Genomic DNA, 19,231 nt, shown 5'->3' with positions numbered 1-19,231 from the left:
TTTTTTTAAACTAAGCATTCTCTCCACCAGATCTGATACCATCTGTGACATCTGTAACCACCTTGTGTTTGTTATTGCTGTCCCTCCTCTCAGTACTGTGCATATTGCAGTTCTGTAGCCACAGAGGCATAAGCAAGCTAATTTAGTCTCTCTTGGATTATTACAACAGATACTTTTTTTTCCCAATCTTTTTTGCCTTTGGCAAACTGCAGGTTTTTCCAATCTTTCTTTCCCATGTAGTTCTTATTTTGTTGCAGTTCACTCTTGAAAACCGTTGCTACTTCATTTTTGGTTTTGTTTGAAAAATCATCCAGAAATGAAATTTAATTCAGGAAAGATTCCCCCTCACACTGCTCTCCTCCCCCCTACTTTCACAAAGTCACCAAAGCAGCCAAAATTGAAGCCATCACAGGAGATGCATGTTTTTGCTCCATGTTTTTGCTCAGATTTTCCCTCTGCCATATGTTGGGTCACCCACTACAAAAGGCTGACGACAAAGAGGCTACATGTGATCAGCAGATTTGTAGATGATCAGAGATGAAAACAGAAAAACGAAATTCCTGAGGGTCCCTTCCATGTGAAATTTCTTAATGTCTGCATGCTTGGGTTCCTAAGTGCACTCGTGCTTGGACTTCCAGATAATTCTGTTCTCTGGGATAAACGTGTTCTCTGCAGTAGCTCTTATGCTGAGGGGATTCATTCTGTTCAAAGCAACCTTGCTGGCTTTCATAGTTTATGTGCATCATGAGAATATTCTCTTTCTCTAGGGCTTTGAAGCTGCGCTTCCTTAGAATGAAGACTTAAGTAGTAATTAAATTCTCAAAGAACCGCCAAGACTCCTTTGAATGAAATGGGGATGTTCCAGGCTCTGAGCGTTGCGCTGGAGAGGAAGGAATGTTTCAACGTGACTCAGTGAGTGCTGTGTGTCAGTGGGTGGATCTGGGTGCTGCTTTGGTGCTCCGATCTCTTTCGGTTGTGTGGGATGTCGGACTGCGCAAAGCACTGTGGTGCTGGGAGCTGTGCTTTGCTGTTTTGCCTGTGCTCCTTGCACAACCGAATCTCTCCTATAAAACACACAGGACATGGATTGAAAGCTTTTTCACACTACAATTACGGTTGTAATACTCAGCTTTGAATTCTCTTCTGCTACAATGTATTAATTTAGTGAATAAGCTTTTTCTGTTTCTGTGTTCATGCACACATGTACGCGTGCAGCCATCCCGTTAGGTTTACTGTAACAAGTTGTTACATATTTCGTTTTTTCCTTGTGCTTATTTTTTTTTAAACATTAGAACATTTGGGAAAGTGAGGGGAAGTCGGAGAACTCAAGTAGAATGTAGAACCTGCAGAGCTGTGGGTTGTGTATAGACTAGTTCTGGCTATGGCAGTTGTCTGATATTTTCATGGCTTCTGTGGAAAGCTGGAACCCTTGTCTGATTCTTGATGGCATGCATTCGAATTCCAGATTCATTTCATACGTATCAATTTCCAGGGGGCAGCTAAAGATCAAGGGTATGTGTGGACTGAATTAATCTTTTTCTCTCTGGAAGGAAGCCACGCAGTTTGGGTAGGGCATGCTGGCAGCTGTCTGGGCCACCCTGAGCACACAGTTAGACAGTTTGGTTCTGTACAGTTTGTCAGTCCAATACTTTTTGCTGGTAATGAAAACTGCATTTAAAGAAATTGTGCAAACTGTGAAAATAATGTAGTTGTTGAAGGAAAACTGTGAGTGGAATGTCACAACATCTGTATTTTTGTAGTTCTTTACATCTATACAAAAGAGCTCATTTTAGATGTGTACTGGCTCTGAGATTTTTTTATTTTTTATCTTTTTTTGCCTTACAAGGTCAAAGCAGCTAAGACTTTTGTAAGAGATGGATAGATGCAAACATGTTGGGCGGCTACGACTCGCCCAGGACCATTCTATCCTGAACCCACAGAAGTGGCACTGCGTGGACTGCCAGACAACTGAATCAATCTGGGCTTGTCTGAAATGCTCCCATGTAGCCTGTGGGAGGTACATGGAGGAGCATGCACTTAAACACTTTGAAGAAACCAGACATCCATTGGCAATGGAAGTTAACGATCTGTATGTATTTTGTTACCTTTGTGAAGATTATGTCTTGAATGATAACCCGGAGGGTGACTTGAAATTGCTGAGAAGTTCTCTGTCAGCGATTAAAAGTCAAAAACATGATCCATCAACAAGAAGCGGGAGGACATTGCGATCCATGACTTTGGGGGAGGACGTGTGCAGCCATCAGAGGACCCCTCAGGGACAATCTCAGATGCTTACAGCTCTCTGGCACAGGCGCCAGTCTTTGCTTGCCAAGGCACTGCGGACCTGGTTTGGTAAGAGCTCCAGAGGCCAGCTGAAGTTAAAACAAAAGAAACAGATGGAGGAGTTGGAGAAGAAGAAGGAGGCAGCTAGGCGGCGACGGCAGGAGATGAAGAGACAGCTTCTGGAGGAGCTGGCAAACACTCCTCCGAGGAAGAGTGCAAGGCTGCTGTCGCACGTGCACAGAGAGAACTTGATTCCAAGGAAATTCAGGGAGGTGGCGACCGCTTCCCCTACCTCAAGGCAGATGCAGAGCAGCAGATTCAATCAGTTTTATTCCATCCGGCGTAAGCCTCTGATGACTCCCGGGGTGACGGGTCTAAGGAACCTGGGAAACACATGTTACATGAACTCTATTCTGCAAGTGCTGAGTCACCTCCAGAAATTTAGAGAATGCTTTTTGACTCTTGATCTCTGTGAAACGGAAGAACTCTTGGCCAAAACTGTGAACGGGAAGTCTAGGTTGCCTGGCAGATTGGCGAATGGATCTGCTGCTAATGAGTCAGGGAGGACTGACAGAGTGGGATCATACGGCGCGCAGAGCTTGCCAGCTGGCTTAAATGGCAGCTCCTCAATAAGCAGGAGTTTAGAACTAATACAACCCAAGGAACCACGTTCAAAGCACATCTCCCTCTGTCACGAATTGCACACCCTCTTCAGAGTGATGTGGTCTGGCAAGTGGGCACTTGTGTCCCCGTTTGCCATGCTGCACTCTGTGTGGAGTCTGATCCCGGCGTTCCGAGGTTACGATCAGCAGGACGCTCAGGAATTCCTATGCGAGCTGTTGGATAAAGTGCAGCAGGAGCTGGAGTCAGAAGGAACGAAGCGCAGGATCCTCATCCCTTTCTCGCAGAGGAAGCTCACCAAGCAGGTCCTGAAGGTGGTGAACACCATTTTTCACGGGCAGTTGCTCAGTCAGGTACGCACCTGGTTTAGCACAGAAATCAATTGGAGAAGCCAAGGTTTTGTTTCTTCAGAAACCACCAAATACTGAGAGGAATTGATCGGGAGTGCCTCCTAAGAATGAAAACAGCTTAATTGCTGTGCAGGTTCTCAGGATTTTGATGCTTTTCGCATCTATTGTTAATTTAGTGCCACTTGAGGATGACATTTGCACTGGTATGGAAGTTCTGAGCCCTTAGTTTTAAGTTTATTGTGTTTTTAAAGTATCTTTGTAATTTTTATCTCTTTGTTTTTGTTTCTGTGGCTAGAAAGAATATGATGAAGGACAGAGAAGGCAGTCATCCTGTGCTCTGAAGAAAAAGCTATTCACGACAGTTTTTCTTTGCAGGCATTTGAATGTCATCTTGAGATACTGAGTGTGCTTAACATTTGTTTCTGCAGCAGATGATTGCACCCGCACTGTCACACTGCTTGGTCTCTTATTCCTGTGCCATTGCCCCGTCTGAAACACATTATGCCCACAAGGCTGACCCTGCAAGCGCAGTGTGTTTGAAAGTCCTTAACTACTTTTGCTTTTCAGGAGAAATGAGTGTGTGCATAACTTGATGGTCCAGGGCTTGCAGGGTCAGACCACGAGGCGCCTTGTGTAGGTGCAATCTCATTAGTATTTATGCAGTCTTTCCTAGTGCCAGTCTTACTAAGCTTACCACTCATAAGAACTTCCATGCACATTAAATATGAGATATAAAAGGTGTATTTTTTAAGTTAAAGCTTTTGTTTTTTTAGAGAAAGAATGCTTGAAGTCATGCTTCATCTGAATCATCTTTGCATTGCATGAAGTTCTTGTGTGCTTCTTAACCAATCATTCTTTATTCAGCCCTGTCTCTTGGCTCTGGAGTTGTGTTGTGCACGAGGTCAGTGTTTCTAGGTGGCCGCTGTTAACTGTGTGAAGATGGTTCACAAATCAGTGTAATTTATCTGTTATTATTATATGCTGTAAATAACTGAACAAGCAGTTTATTCAACTTACGTAATTTATATACAGAGACTGTGTTTAATTTTAACCCCTCTAAGACTTCCTTCCTTATCCACTCTGACTCCACCTTGGAGTCACTGATGCCTTCAGTGGATGGAGTTGGCTGGAGAGCCAGTGCCAAGCTGGGAGCTGACTTCCTGGTGGATGACTTTCGTAAGAATGCAAAGTCTGAATCTGCTTTCTGGTTTTGTTAACTCTTCATTTTCTCACTTGTTGCCTCTGAGTTTAGCTGAGAACGTTTCTCCTGTTCTCACTAACAGTACTCCAGGACGATGTGAGAAAACAAGTGCTTTTGAAATTTGTCCTTTCATGCTCCAGTCATGAATAGTTTTTGCATAGATAGCAGATGAAATGTGCAAGGAAAATAGAGAAACAGTGGAAGGAAGCGGCACGATAAATGCTAACGTTTACTGGTTGCAATGCCAAACTGCCTGTTGCCCAGCTGTGAAGAAGTCTCGTACCTGTGCTACACCTGTAATGTTCTTCCTCTGAGGGAGTGAACACCATGAAGGTGAATATTGTCTCCATTTTGGAGATCTGAAGGAAGTAGTTTAACTTACTTGCTCAGGATAGGTACAGCTTTCAAAATGGAAGCAAGCAGCATTTCTCTTGACCGACTGATTGTTTCTGTGTCTGTGGAAACACACTGCCTTCTGGGCATGAGGTTGCTGTTGAGATGTGAATGTAAATGCCTGTCTGCAAGTGTCCATGTGCATAACTTCATCTGTGTATAAACATTTTAATTCCCAGGTCACCTGTATAACATGCAACTATAAATCCAACACCGTTGAGCCCTTTTGGGATCTTTCCCTGGAGTTTCCTGAGCGCTATCACTCAATTGAGAAAGGGATTATCCCTGTTAACCAGGCAGAGTGCATGCTGACGGAAATGTTGGCCAAGTTCACAGAAACTGAAGCTCTGGAAGGGAGGATATATGCGTGCGACCAATGCAACAGTAAGTCCAGAGCTGCTACTGGCTTTGCCAGTTAGAATCACTGTGTTATCCAAGTGAGAGGTTTGTGTTGTATGCTTTGTCTTGAGAGCGCATGTTGTAACCAGTACATATATTGCTGTTCATGCTGTTTTGTATCTTCCTGCTGGTGGCTTCTGCTGCTCCTTCAGGAACCAGTTTGGAACCAATGAGTCATTCTTCTTTTGTCTCTGCCACTGAGCAGTGCGATTTACCAAGGATTTAATACAACTCTACTTAGAGCTGCTCTCACTCTGTGTGTTGGAGGGAAGGCAACTGCAGGAGTTTGGGTGCAGAAGGGTTGGACTTAAGGACGAAAAGGGACCGTTATACTGTATGATTTTCACATCTGTGTGGCAGGAAAGCTGTTGTAACAAGTTTTCTGTATGTCATCTGTTCCCTCGTATCCCTTAACCACAAATCACAACCATGGATTTCTCACATCTGCCACCAGGTTAGTTTTTCTGTCTCTCTGTTGGTGTTTGGACAAAAAGCAATGAACTGACATTATTCTGGAAGGCTCAGATTGTTATATTGCCTGTTATTTGAATGCATGTATTTTGCTGCGCTCAGCTGGAAGATTATTTCTGCTTTCCTGTATAGATCTGACTGTAAGATCATTATATGAAAATAGTTTTATCTTTGTGTGTGATCATGTAGCTCAGCTACTCTGATAAGCTGGATTTGAAATTTTTGTGCGTAGGTATTTATTTATGGCAAATATTTATCCCCTTGTGTGGAAAATCCCAGTAATTCAACTTACATTGCAACTAAGCAGCTGAAGTAGCAAGCATTCGTAGAAATCTTTTTGCTATCAGTGTATGAATCTGCTCTCGAGAGTATTCCCAAAATGTTAGGGAATAACCATTCTCCTAGATGTTCTTAAAACAAAGCCAAATATAGTTCAGATCCACAAATAATGTTTGCAGAGTGTCAGTACAGACAAGTGTGGCTTTTACCTTAACTCAGTTTTCTGTAGTTCCTTGTGAAAACCAAAGTTAAATGGCTACAGAAACATTAACCAGCTAAAAAAAAAAAAGGCAAAGGCAGACAGCCTGCATCTGAGTGCCAAAAACTATTGAGGGCACTGCTTGTCAGACGAGATAGAGGAGGAGCAACCCATCTGTTCCAACCTGGTGCGGTGAGATGCAGAAATCTAATTAGCAGGTACATTTCTGATTGGAAGCACTGACAGCCACCTGTCTTCCTCATGGTGTAGTCGTATGTTTGGTGTACTGGAAAGAGTGATCACTGGGAAGAGAAGCCTTTTTTCCCTCTTCTTCAGTTTCTGTTTAGCAGTTCCTTTTCCTTTGCGAGCAGTCAGAACTCCTCCTGGAAGTGGAACCTTGCTGGAAGCATTTTCCCTCTGACTTGGATTAATATCTTAGAGCCATCTTGTGATGGCCTGGCAAATGGATCAAAGTAGTACTTTAAAGAATACAATGTCAAGGACTGTTATTTGAATGCTGGTAGTTCACCTGTTGAAATTGCTACAGCCTTGGGTGCCATTGGCCTAGCTTCCCCTAAACGCTTTGTTGCACTTCTTAGAACAACAAGTCAGCACAAACAGCTCAAAGTTTGATATCTGATTGTGTGGTTATCAGCATCACAAGAGGGAGAAAAAAAAAAAAGAAAAAAAGCTTTCAAGCATGGCTTTTATTTCTAGGAAAGTTGCTGATTTGCAGAGGCATGCATAGGATGGAAGTGCAAGTAAACGTACCTTGAGTGTTTGTGAGATGGACTGTTGGTAATAAAAGAAAAACAGGCTCTTTTCTTTAAAAATAACAATAACACCTTAACAGTCTTTGCTGTGATTTTTTTTTTTCCGTAGGCAAACGACGAAAGTCTTCTCCCAAACCTCTTGTTCTGAGTGAAGCTAAAAAGCAGTTAATGATCTACAGACTACCTCAGGTCCTCCGACTGCACCTTAAACGATTCAGGTGAGTGGGGCAGCATGGGGAGGTGCCAGGCAGACAGCTTCTGTCTTCTGGGAGGGAAGTGGTCAGTGTGGCCCCTTAGCTTCTCTTACTTTCTGAGCAATGCGTGCTTATAAATGTTTTACCCAGCCCAGCTGTGCGATGCACACTGAGTAACACTAATGTTAAAAATGTTAAAAACAGTGATGTTTGTACCATGTTTTCATGCAGTGCAGTGCGTTGTGAATTGTGCTCAGCAGATTTGTCTGGTTTTGCAGACAGCTTGAAGCAGAGGCTGTGAGGCAGGTGAACTGATCTGCTGAGTGAAAGATGGGATGAAGCTGTCATCACTCCTGTGATAGTTAACTGCCCATATCAGCTCTTTATCTATTGAATTAAGACTTAAACACAGTTGAAAATATGAAGTTTCTAAAATGTTAGTGTAGGTAATTATGAGATGTGACAGTTTTATATTTGTACAATTGTGCTTGACCTTTACACTAGGTGTTCTGTTTTACTTGAAATTGGCTGTCATAAATCTAAAACATACCTTCAACTAATAAGCATCAGTGACAGAAGCAGTTTTATGCCAAAGATGACCACAGTAGATGTTAAAGTGACAACAGATGAAAAAGTTGTGGTGCCTACTTGAAGGAAAACTCCTCAAACTGTGCTGCAGTGCTCCTGAGTCCATCTTCCATTCCTGCAGCCCTCTGCCACTGCCAAAAAAGATTCAGAGCCTTTGATGATGCTCTTGTGTTTGCAGGTGGTCTGAACGCAATCACCGTGAGAAGATTGGGGTCCATGTCCTCTTTGACCAGGTACTAAACATGGAACCTTACTGCTGCAGGGACTCTCTCTCCTCTCTTGACAAAGAGACCTTTGTCTATGACCTCTCCGCTGTGGTGATGCATCATGGTAAAGGGTTTGGCTCAGGACACTACACAGCATATTGCTACAACACAGAGGGAGGTGCGTGTGCCTTATTACAGGGAAACAAATTCAAGAAATTTGTATTTTATTCCATAGATGTAGTGTACTGTAAAGCTTCATGATCAAGGTTGTTTAGAAACGAGTTTCCTGACATCCAGTACTTCCAGTACTTTGTTCCCCAGAATGTATTACTAGTAGCACATTTTCTTTTTTTTTTTCTTTTTTTTTTTTTTAATGGTGCGTGTGTAAAGACCACAGATTGCTGCTCTTTGCTGCAAAAGGCACTTTGGGATGCCTTTTATTGCTCACTGTTAACAGCATGAATGCTTCATTTTCTCACGGGATGTAACTCTGTGAAGCTAATCCAGCTGGGTCTTTTCTCAGCATCCTTGGGATGGTGAGATAAACAGAAAGTGTTTTGAAACTGGACAGGAACTATTCATGAATAACATCCTCAGGGTTTTTGTGAATTTCCAGCAGTCTCTTTCTTCAACTGAATCAGCATTGATTCTGCCTTTTAACTGATGGAGAAAGAGGTACAAATTGGCTTTCTCCAGGGAATTCTTATTTTCCTAATTGAGTTTTGGGGCCATCATATGCAATTGGTTAAATTATCATTTGATATTTGTCAACCATGTTAACAGCACAGAAATGGTAAAATGTTTTCCATATTAGAAACTCCTTCTGAAAGTTTCCTTAGGGGAAAAGAGAGAGGTGCCTTTTCTCCTACGTAACCCTTTTTCTCTGGGGTGTCTCCTATGAACAATTCCAAAATGCAATTGGGAATGATTGAGTCCTGAAGGAACTGGCTGATGTAGTCGCCAAGCCACTCGTAATGATATTTGAAGTCACGGTGATCAGGTAGAGGTCCCCAGTGACTGGAAAAAAGGCAGAATAGCACTCATTTTTTAAGAAGAGTAGAAAGGGAACAAACACCTTGTCTGCCTCACCTCAGTGCCAGAGGAGACTATCGAGCAAATCTTCCTGGAAGCTATGCTAAGGCCCATAAAAGAAAGGGAGGTGTTATGGGATAACCAACATGGCTTCCCCAAGGGCAGGTCCTGCCTGACCAACCTTGTCACTTTTTACAATGATGTAACTGCAGCAGTGGACAAGGGAAGAGCCACTGATATCCTCTGTCTGGACTTCAGTAAGGCCTTTGACATTGTCCCCCACAACATCCTTCTCTACAGACTGGAAAGATACGGATTTGATGGGTGGACCATTTAATGGCTGGTTACGGGATTGTACGTAGAGAGTGGTGGTCAGTGGCTCAGTGTCAGATGGAGATCAGTGATGAGTAGTGTCGGGTTGGTACTGGGACCAGTGCTCTTGAACATCTTCATCAATGACATCAGCAGTGGGATTGAATGCAGCCTTAGGAAGTTTGTAGATGACATCAAACTCTGTGTGGTGAGGTCACACACCCGAGGGATGGGATACCATCAAAGAGATCCAGACAGGCTGAGAAGTGGGAGAAACTCATGAGGTTCAACAAAGCCAAGAGCGAGATCTGCACCAGGATCATGGCAGCCTGCACTGGGAGTGTAAGGATGGAGCTCAGCTCTGCCAAAAAGGACCTGGGGGTACTGGTGGGTGGCAGCTGGGCATGAGCCAGCACTGTCCCCTCACAGCCCAGAAAGCCAACCGTATCCTGGGTGCGTCCAAAGAAGCATGGCCAGCAGGGCTGGGGGAGGGATCTGCCCCTCTGCTCTGCATTGAGACCTTACCTGGAGCTCTGCATCCAGACAGGGAGTCCTCAGCTCAGGAGGGACGTGGAGCTGTTGGAGCACATCCAGAGGAGGGCCACAGAAGTGATCCCAGGGGTGGGACACTGCCCTGCAAGGACAGGCTGAGAGCTGGGGCTGTGCAGCATGGAGAAGAGAAGGCTGTGGGGAGATCTGAGAGTGGCCTTCAGTATCTAGAGGGGCTGTAAGAAAGAGGGGTCAGACTCTATGTAGTGGGGTCTGTGTGATAGGACAAGGGGAAATGGTTTCAAGCTGAAAGAGGGGAGATTTATGTTGGGCACAAGGAAGTAGTTTTTTACAGTAAGAGCAGTGAGGCATTGGAAGTAGCTGTCCAGAGAAGTGGTGGATGCCCCATCCTTGGAGGCATCTGAAGCTAGGCCTGATCAGGCTCTGAGCATCCTTACTGAGCAGCAGATGTTCCTGTTCATTGCAAGGGAGTCGGACTGGGTGATCTTTAATGGTCCCTTCCAACTCAAAAGATGCTACGGGTCTCTGATGCCTCCCCCTACTAATGTCTTCTTTCTCACTTTGATTCCTAGGTTTTTGGGTCCACTGCAATGACTCCAAACTGAATGTATGCAGCGTGGAGGAGGTGTGCAAAACCCAGGCCTACATTCTTTTTTACACTCAAAGAACCGTGCAGGACAAAGCAAGAATCTCAGAAAAACAACTCCAAGCTCAGGTGCTGTCCAAAAATACTGATAAAGACAGAAGACTGACATTCCCATGATGGGAAACTCTATAACTCAATTGATGGTCTCCTGTTTGTTTGTTTTTGTTTTTTAAACCATTGGTGTTCACATCTTTCCTCTCTGTAGGGAAAAGGGCTGGCTGCAGGAAGGGGATCAGATTGTGGTGTTGTTTGCCCAGGTTTGGAGAAGTGTATCAAGCTGTGCAGTTCTGATACGTAAGACTGTAGTCAGAAACTTGTTTTTAAACAACGTTGTTAAATTACTCAAAACAAAGAATTTGATGCTTTGTATCATTAGTCTCCTATTAAAATGGAATTGAGTAAGGCATATAAGAAATGAGCACAACCAAGAAATAGAAGCATCCAACTGGTATCATAAAACCTTCAGTACGTAGTAGTGCTGATAAACCTCCAGAAGGAGCAAGTATAGTACCTTCCCCTTAACTGTCATTAGGATTTCCACCCGGGTATTTCCTTTATGGTTGTTGAATAGTTGGAGCTGGCTGCCCTAAAAGCCCTTCTTGCTGAAGAAGTGTTTGACATTCATCAACAAGAAGAAATGTTCCCCAGCCCTCAGCTATCTCTGTGGTACCGATTTCTTTGCCCTCAGATAAGGGCAAACAAACGGCTGGCAATTTCTTTCAGTAGCTCTTTTTCTCAGTGTTACTGGGACTGTGTGCACACTCAATAGTCTGTTCTCTAGGCTGAACTGAACTGGCAGCTAAATTTGCTAGGAATGTAATTCTGGAAACAGTTCTGCTCTGGAGAATGTTTTTTGTTTTATTTTTTATAACAAATAAAGAAAACCAAACACCTTGTAATAAAATAGGAACATACCTGTGTGATCAGAGTCATATCTGTTTGCACTGGCAACAAAAATAAAGCCTACACTGCACATTTCTGCTGGCATAACTTTGCTGATCAGGGTTAGAAAGAAGTGAAAACCCTGACTTGCACAGCTGTGACAGCAGAAGCAGTGACTGGGAGGCAACTTACACTGGCAGATGAGCACTTTGTTTTGGTTTGGTTTGTTTTCCAAGAGAATAGTGTGGAGGTAACGCCACAACAGTTGGAGTCAGAGCTAAGTGCTGTTAACTGTTCCTATAGTGGCAATATTGACAAACTGGTTGTCACAGGAGGCCCTGAATGACTGAAGGCAGTGGGCAGAGTTTAAACTGTGAAGCTGTTATTCCTGCTGGGTCATTAAGGGAAGCAATTAAGTTAACTGTCATATTCCTCAGTGAGTTTGAAAAACTACAGAAGTGTGTCTGTGAGTATCATGATTTTAGAACACAGGGCTCTGATTGACTATTTCTAGTCAGTTCTCAGCCCACCGTTGGACCTCAGGAATTTTTATAATTTGGAGTTTGGCTGCTCATGTTTCTTATTGTCATCAAGTCTGAATATGTGACTGCAAAGATATTTCAATCTTGTTGGTTCTTTTTTTTCTTCTTCCCTGAAGCAGCTATGGGTTGAAGTATGCAGTTCTTCAAGCACTTGATTCAGTGTTCAGGTAGGGGAGCTGGAACCATGTTTTTCTTCCCCTTCCTACTTTTATCCTGGCTGGCATTGGCCCATCAGCCACAGATTGACAGCTGTGTGTTATTGTTGGAGCGGGCAAAGAGGAAAATCCCCCAAACACAATTCCTCTTTTTTCACTGCTGCTACTTCAACTTTTGATTTCCTGTACTGTGGGCACTTCAGCTGCTGCTAATCACTTTAGTCATGCAGAGATGAGCAGAGCAAACAAGAAACTCCTCTTTTGTTAGAGCACAGCGCCGCTCTACGTCTCCTCTGTCCATAAAGAATCCCATTTCCTCTACGTCTGAGCAGTGTGCCACTTTTTGAGCCTACACAAACTGACTTTTTAGCAATTAAGAATAATTTGAGTTTATATGCTTGTTTTCTTTTGTGGGTTTTTGTTTGTTTGTTAAACAAACCAGTTTGAAGCATTCGTATGGGAACAAATTAAAAGATTTTAATTTTGTTTCTCTAAATGTTGCATGGTCTGGAAGGATTTCCTGTGAATGTCTGCATATCTACATATTTACTAGGTAGCTTTTTTTTTTTCTTTCTTCTTTTTTTCTTTTTCCTTTAATAATAAAAATAAATAAAAATATTATAGGCCAGACTGAGATACAAAATGACCCAGCTTAGTGCAGGGGAAGCTGGTCTGGCTTCAGCACAGGCAGAAGTTGGCATTCATGAAAGAATGAAAATGCAATGCTTGTGGTGTTCAGATCTGTGCTGGAGTCTTCATTAGCAGAGTACATGCTTTGTGAAGACTACTTGTCTCAAAGGGAAAATGAAAGGAAAAAAGGTGTTCAGTTGCCTTCTTAGTCTCAGAAGTGGAAGGGAAAATGGAACAGTCACGGTTTGCTGTGACTGCCAAATACTGTGATTGCATTCTGCATCCCTCCCCGTGCTGGCCCTGTTTGTGTGAAGATTGATTGTTGTTACTGTAGTGAGTCAAGGCTCTTTGCTATGAATGCTCATCTTTTGACTGAGTGTTTTGCATTAATATTTGTATTCAGGTAGAAATATGGTTGTCATGTGAATTGACTAGATTACAGAGGGGAGGGGGAGCAGCACCGTTAGCCATGGGTACCGCTGGTTGCCCAAGCAGATTGTGTAGTGCTTGCTGTTGACATTTTTGGCATTAGTGACTTCTCCATGTGACGTTAGCCTCGTTGCGCTGAGATGTGGAGATACTGCAGTCAGAAAAATATTGCCCTGATAGGGAAGGAATGAATTATACTTCGAAGTAAACTTGCTTTTTCCAGCACTGTGAGGTTTCTGTGACATTTAGCTTTTATTTGGAAGCGATAGCGTATAGCATTTTTTATGCTGTTTGGTTTATATTGGTCTGCTGTAGGCATCTTTATATAAGCATAGCTCAATGTCCCTGCCATGGTGGACACTGTTCTATAGTGTCTTGTTTGCCAGAAATAAAATTGGAAGTTACCTCTTAATTTAGTTAATATAATAGTTAATATAATAAGACAAACATCCAGCTTGCAATTAGTGTGATGCCCACTGAAGTGAATGCCTGCCCAAGGGCTGCCTGTAATGCAATCTCTGTCCCTCCTTTAATGGTGTGGCTTGAAATCCCGCTCCAATCCAGGTGTGTATTTAGAATAATTCCAAATGTAGGCTTTACTCCTGCAAGCACCTAAGCAACTGATAACTTAACTCAGGTGTGGAGGTGAGGCTTTTGAGTCCCAAGCTCAGTGTCTGCAGGATTTGAACCTTTGTTTTGGTTGAACTGGGAGTGGAATTTGTTTCTGTACATGCAGGCACCCCTGAAACTGGGGTTTCAGTCACGTAACAAGAAGCCAGCTGCCTTGAGAGATGCTGAGAGCAAGTGTTAGGCTCCTGGCACTGTGCAGGTTGCTGTCTGGAGGCAAGATAAACCACAGGACAGGCTTGTGAGTACGCAGCTCTTGGCACAGAACTGTTCCCAGCATAACCTTATTCTCTTCAACTTGTATGTAAACTGGTCTTAATTTTGTGCTTCTAAGAATGAGGAATCTTAATGTATTCATAGCCAGATAGGGCTACAACATTGGCTGTAGTTATTGGGAAATACTTTATTTTAGTTAACGTTCTGCCTCTAGCAAGTTAATTGCATAAATTTGCCTTTGTTACCACTTCACTACCTGCATGCCCAAGTTGAACTATGCATACTGCAAAAACAGTTTCTCTGCAAAGCAATGGGGGAAAAAAAAAACAACAAAAAAAGACACTTTTTTCCCCACTGTTTCTAACCAGTCTCTGGTCTGGCTTTGAAGTTGTCAATATGAAGCAGCAAACAGAATAATGTGCATTAAGTGTTTGACGTCAAACTTTTCTTGGTGGCTGTTGTCACCCCCATTTCCTTAGGGGATTCCAGTCATTCTTTTTCAGCACAGGAATATAATTGGAAACAGTAAATCGTTGAGTGCATTCTATGGACTCACTATCAGAAGTTATTTTTGCTTCTAAAAGGCAAAAGACATCTTCCTTATGTCCAACCTAAACCTCTTCACTTTTAGTTTGAGACCATTTCCCCTTGTCCTATCACAGCCTCTGCTAGAGTCTGTCCCCTTCTTTCTTACAGCCGCTTCAGATACTGAAATATTGTCTTGGGGGTAATTTAGTGACATTTATGTTGATTGTAACATCCCCAGGCCTGAATGTGCTTAATTGCATCCTAACAAAACTTCTGGCTGCTGCCAGATCCCCCAGGATAAGCTCCAGTGGAAATAACAGTACTGCAGAATGAGAAATACTTATGGAAGATACAATAGGCAGAGATTAGTTTTACTGCCAATACAATCTAGTGAGCTAATTTTGTATGATTCCTTAGATTTGGTGCCTTGTATCCAATAACATTTTGCATGGAACAGAAACACTGGGAAATAAGTCCTGACTGAAGCAGCAGATCTGTGTTTTTGTAAGTATTCTCAGCATCACTGGCATCTTCACATTTCATGTCCATATGAAGAAGTTTACCAGCAAGCTCAGAAGCTATGATTTTATCATTATATGTTTGAAATAGCTGTATATGTCATAATTCAGGGAATGGCGTGTTCAAAGGCAAATTGGATTTAAATTTTCTCATGTCATCCGGGCCCCTTCCAGTCGGTCAGTAAGCTGACATCTGGCAGAGCGTGTGGTGCAGAGCAAGGAATGAAAGCTCCATTGGGAGTTTTTGGTAGAGGAGCTATGCCTTTGGAAGGGGCCTAGGTTTGAATATAAAACCTCAGCTAAGTGTATCTTTCTCGTGTCCATTACATTGATATTGATACCTGTTTATTGCAGATGGGAACCTGAAGCACTCTAGCAAGCTTTTGAATTTTGAAATCCAGAGCATAGACTGAATTATCAAAAGAGGAATGTGTTTGTCACCTGTACCTATTTGTGATTATCTGTCTTAGTTGATTTAAGAGGTGTGCCTTTAGGCCACTCCTGTTGTGCTTATTTTGTTTTAAATTCTATGATTCTCTGTGTGTGAATGGGTTCCACTTATTTAAATGATAACTTGCATGGTGGGCCAAAATAGTTTTGAGAGATCTGATAGTCCTAATAATGCAGTTTGGAAAGTACATTTCCAGAAGGGAGGGCGGGGGGGTAGAGAGAGGAGGGGAAAAAAAAGGCAAGACCAGCCCAATGGGCCCAGGATTAACTTTAACCACTGCTATTTATTGTTCTGAAGCGTATGCATGATATGGAGGAATGCACTACAGTTACAGTGGAGTGCTGTGCTACTGATTTTGTGCAGGCTGGGGAGAAAGGGAGAATGGAACAAATGGACAAAAAAAGCCAAGCTGAGCACAGCAGTGATCCTGTAGAAATAGGAAGCACTTGATTTGGTGACCTTATGTGTCAGAGGATCATGTATTTTGCAGGCAGAGACATTAACAAAATCCAAACGCAGTCTCATTAGCTGCAGCCTGGATGCAAAAATTTCTCCCGGTGGCAATCTCATACTGGCAAATGAATGGTGCTTTTCCATTAAGTATTCCTAAGGAACAGGACCCCGAATTCTTGAGTTTTAAGAAGGAGCTGCCTACTTAAAGCCCACCGTGTCACTGTAAATGCTTGTGTAGCTGGAACTGAAAAAAGAGATCATACAGTTGATGATTTGAACACCATTTGATTTGTACTTCTTAGTCTCAGTAACGTACTTTCTGTGGAGGTGGCAGCTGGTGAATGTGATTCTTTCCATGCTGAACTGCTGGGTCTGGCCCTGACTCACCAAACTTGGACTTTGTGGGGTAGAAAAGGGCTCCCTCTGTTTCTGCTCCTGTTTTACACTTTCCAGTGAGCACTTCTTCATTGAAATGTAGGGCTTTTGAGTGTTTCTCCTCTTGAAGAGGAATAAAAAAAGAGGAACAAACACACCCCTCCAGCACAGGCAGTGTTAAGTGTCAAGAACTGAGGCTATAGCCTTATCTCCTTAGAGAACCATATCCATGCTATGGGGATAATTGTGTTTCACTGAGTTAGTTAGTACGAGTGAATCAGTGCAGCATTTGTGGATTCACGAGGTTAAAGAATGTATTATAACATGGACAAACCAGAGCTTTGCAGATGAGTAATGTCACTACAAGCTTGTGGTGCACTGCTGAATGGAATCTGTAGCTGAGGAATTAAGATGACTTACCCACATGGCTCCTCCTCTGCACAGTGAGTGTAATGTCTGTTCCGTATAGCTCTATACCTCTGACTCATGAATACTTCCTAGCAAGCTCATCTTCATTCTCCTCACATTTATTAAATGAAGTTATAAGCCTGGCCCTTATGGCTGTTGCCTACTGCTATGAGATGAACTACAAATATCCATGTGAAAACCAAGTTTAAAGCTTGTTTGTCAGACATGCTGAGTACAGTAACATGCCACTAGCAACCTGTTCAGCCCATTTGAAAGAGGCCCTATTTCTTGTTTGCTAAACTTCAGCTCTGGTTAAGCAGTCACAAGCTATTTAAGGCACAGCCTTCTATACATCTACCTAAATGAGAGTTTTACAGGAAAGGAAGAAGTAGATAAGTTTGTTTCCAGAAAAACTTCAACTCGTTTGCTTCTGGGTAAAAACAGCTGCAATGGTAAGGATGGTTAAAACTGTCTCCAAGAAAAGTGCAGCCCAGGCAAACTCCCTTGAGTTGAGACAGGCTTGCAAAGGATGCTGCCAGGGGAGCCCCCCTTTCTGCTCGTGCCCTTGAAGTTCCACTGCTGACCAGAGCAGGGGTAGAAGGGAAACTAATCTTCAGGACTTGTGAAGTTAATCCCACTATAAGATTGCTGGAAGGGTGGTGCTGACAGACTAGTTAGAACACAGGCATTTCTCTTTCAGTATGAAATCCCCTTGCAGCCACTGTGAAAACGAGAGTAAAAAGCTACTCTGCTTTCCTGGATAAGGATTAAAGTTGGAGTTTGGTGGCTTTCCTGATTTTTTTTCTAGTGACTTCTGTGGGGGCTTTAAGTCAGAACAGCCTCTGGTATCTGCTCTGAATTTCTGCTACTTTTGTCACTAATGACTTAAGCTGCTGTATCCCATGCTGTGCTCATGAATGAGGCTGCCTCTGCTTCAAGGATGCTTCTAGGCAGCAGCAAGTGACGAGAGAATCCAATTAATTACTGAATGTTTTCTGGCTGTCATAGCTCAGTGCAAACACACTTGAAGTGCTCCTTCTAATTGCAGGTTCAGCAGCTTTTATTTTAGTCAAGGTTTGTTAAGACAACAGCCACTAAGTCACCTATGGCAGCCTTATGTACTTAACTGTGTGAACTGCCCCTGCCTGAACCCAGGCCTCAGGAGAAGATTAGTGTGTTCTAAATCAAAACTGTGATTAACTAGAAAATGACCTAATGTTCTAATTAATCCCCTTTTCCTTCAAAAAACCGTTCCTGCAAAATTTTACATTCTTTTGAAGTACAGATAATCCATTTCTTTACAAGATGTTAAAATTTCTGCTTTGAAAACGGCATTTTAAAATATGTTTCAGTAGGGGAATATACTTCTCTTTTGGGGCAGGTAGAGCAGCAGTTCTCAGTCACAAAACACAGCGGCAGTACAACTGCAAAAGAATGTTTTCATTTAAAACCCTGTGCATAACTGTCCAAAGAATCCAAAGCCATGATGCAGTCATACTGCCACAATGCTCAGGGCTGGGAAGTTATTCTGCTCTTCAAACAGCATATTCTGGGAGCTGCAGTGTTCTGTCTCTGATTAAATTAAAGCTACAGCTCCCACGTCAGCCTCATGTCATGCTTTCACTGTCCCTTGAACAGCTTCATCACCCATAGCGGGACTTGAAGTCAGTAAAGGCAAGTTGTAGTTTGAGTCCAGCGCACAAACATGCTATGCAACACCAAATGGCTTCTTCCCACAGAGTCCTGATTCCTTTACAGTAAGTGTACCAGCTTCATCTCAGCCAGACACGATCCATGAAACCTTCTGGTGGTTGGAGTTAACCTACAGCTTCCCACAGTTCTGTTTTCCTTTTGAATAAGGATCCAGCATACAGCCCAGGACTGGATTTGTTCGCTTGTCTTTTGGGTGTGAAATAAAAATCATGTTTTTATGATTTTTGTAAATCTTCAGTCTTTTTACACCTTCTTTTTGTAAACTGAAGTTTCTTATTAAAAAAAAAAAGAAAAATTTCACTGTGTCATGTAATTATTCTACATTTATTAAGGAACTAAATGGTAATACAGAAAAGAATTCCACGCACAATGGCTTCACATCCTCCAAGAAACAATTCTCATTGCCTATTGCAGAGTGCGTTGAATAGGAATTCTCCCTCTGACACGTGGAAGTTTTTCTGCTCCCTGGCATTGCTTCACCTGGGACAGCTTTCAGAGGGAGCAGCAGTTCTGCAAAGGACAAGAATGGAAAATGCTCCGTGAGCACAGAAGAGCTTTTATAACTGCTGAACAGCTCTCATTTGGTGCTGGGGTGTGGGAGGAGGGAAACTCTTCCGCCTCGCAGCCGAGTTCTTCCCGGGCTCTGTAAGAGTGGAGTCAAACGGAGTCGTCTCAGTCTGCTTCCCGAGGGCAATTCAGCAGAACAGCCTTTGCACAGAGCAGGCCGCTTCGAGCTGAGGCGCGCTCCAGCCACAACCCCCCTCCCATCACATCTCCCTCCGACACAGACCCGCAGAACACCCCGAGCTGGAAGGGTCCCGCCGGGAGCACCGCGTCCCCACCGAGG

At 43.0% G+C, this 19,231-nt stretch overlaps 1 protein-coding gene across 2 annotated transcripts in view; it reads left to right on the top strand.

Annotated features, from left to right (window-relative positions):
• USP49 (ubiquitin specific peptidase 49) overlaps positions 1 to 18,336 on the top strand; it is a 32,089-nt gene extending 13,753 nt beyond the window's left edge. The window contains exons 4-9 of one of the 2 annotated variants that reach the window (XM_010724403.3): positions 768 to 912; positions 1,847 to 3,257; positions 5,028 to 5,232; positions 7,079 to 7,187; positions 7,930 to 8,135; positions 10,384 to 18,336. In XM_010724403.3, coding sequence (XP_010722705.1) covers positions 1,875 to 3,257; positions 5,028 to 5,232; positions 7,079 to 7,187; positions 7,930 to 8,135; positions 10,384 to 10,574 — 2,094 coding nt within the window. In that variant the 5' untranslated portion in view covers positions 768 to 912; positions 1,847 to 1,874 and the 3' untranslated portion in view covers positions 10,575 to 18,336. The remainder of the gene's footprint in view (positions 1 to 767; positions 913 to 1,846; positions 3,258 to 5,027; positions 5,233 to 7,078; positions 7,188 to 7,929; positions 8,136 to 10,383) is intronic. The other variant, XM_010724404.3, reaches the window with a different exon arrangement.
• The last annotated feature ends 895 nt before the right edge of the window (positions 18,337 to 19,231 follow it).

Source organism: Meleagris gallopavo, chromosome 28, assembly GCF_000146605.3.
Source record: "Meleagris gallopavo isolate NT-WF06-2002-E0010 breed Aviagen turkey brand Nicholas breeding stock chromosome 28, Turkey_5.1, whole genome shotgun sequence".
NCBI classification, from domain to species: domain Eukaryota; kingdom Metazoa; phylum Chordata; class Aves; order Galliformes; family Phasianidae; genus Meleagris; species Meleagris gallopavo.
This window is presented reverse-complemented; position numbering and strand designations above follow the sequence as displayed.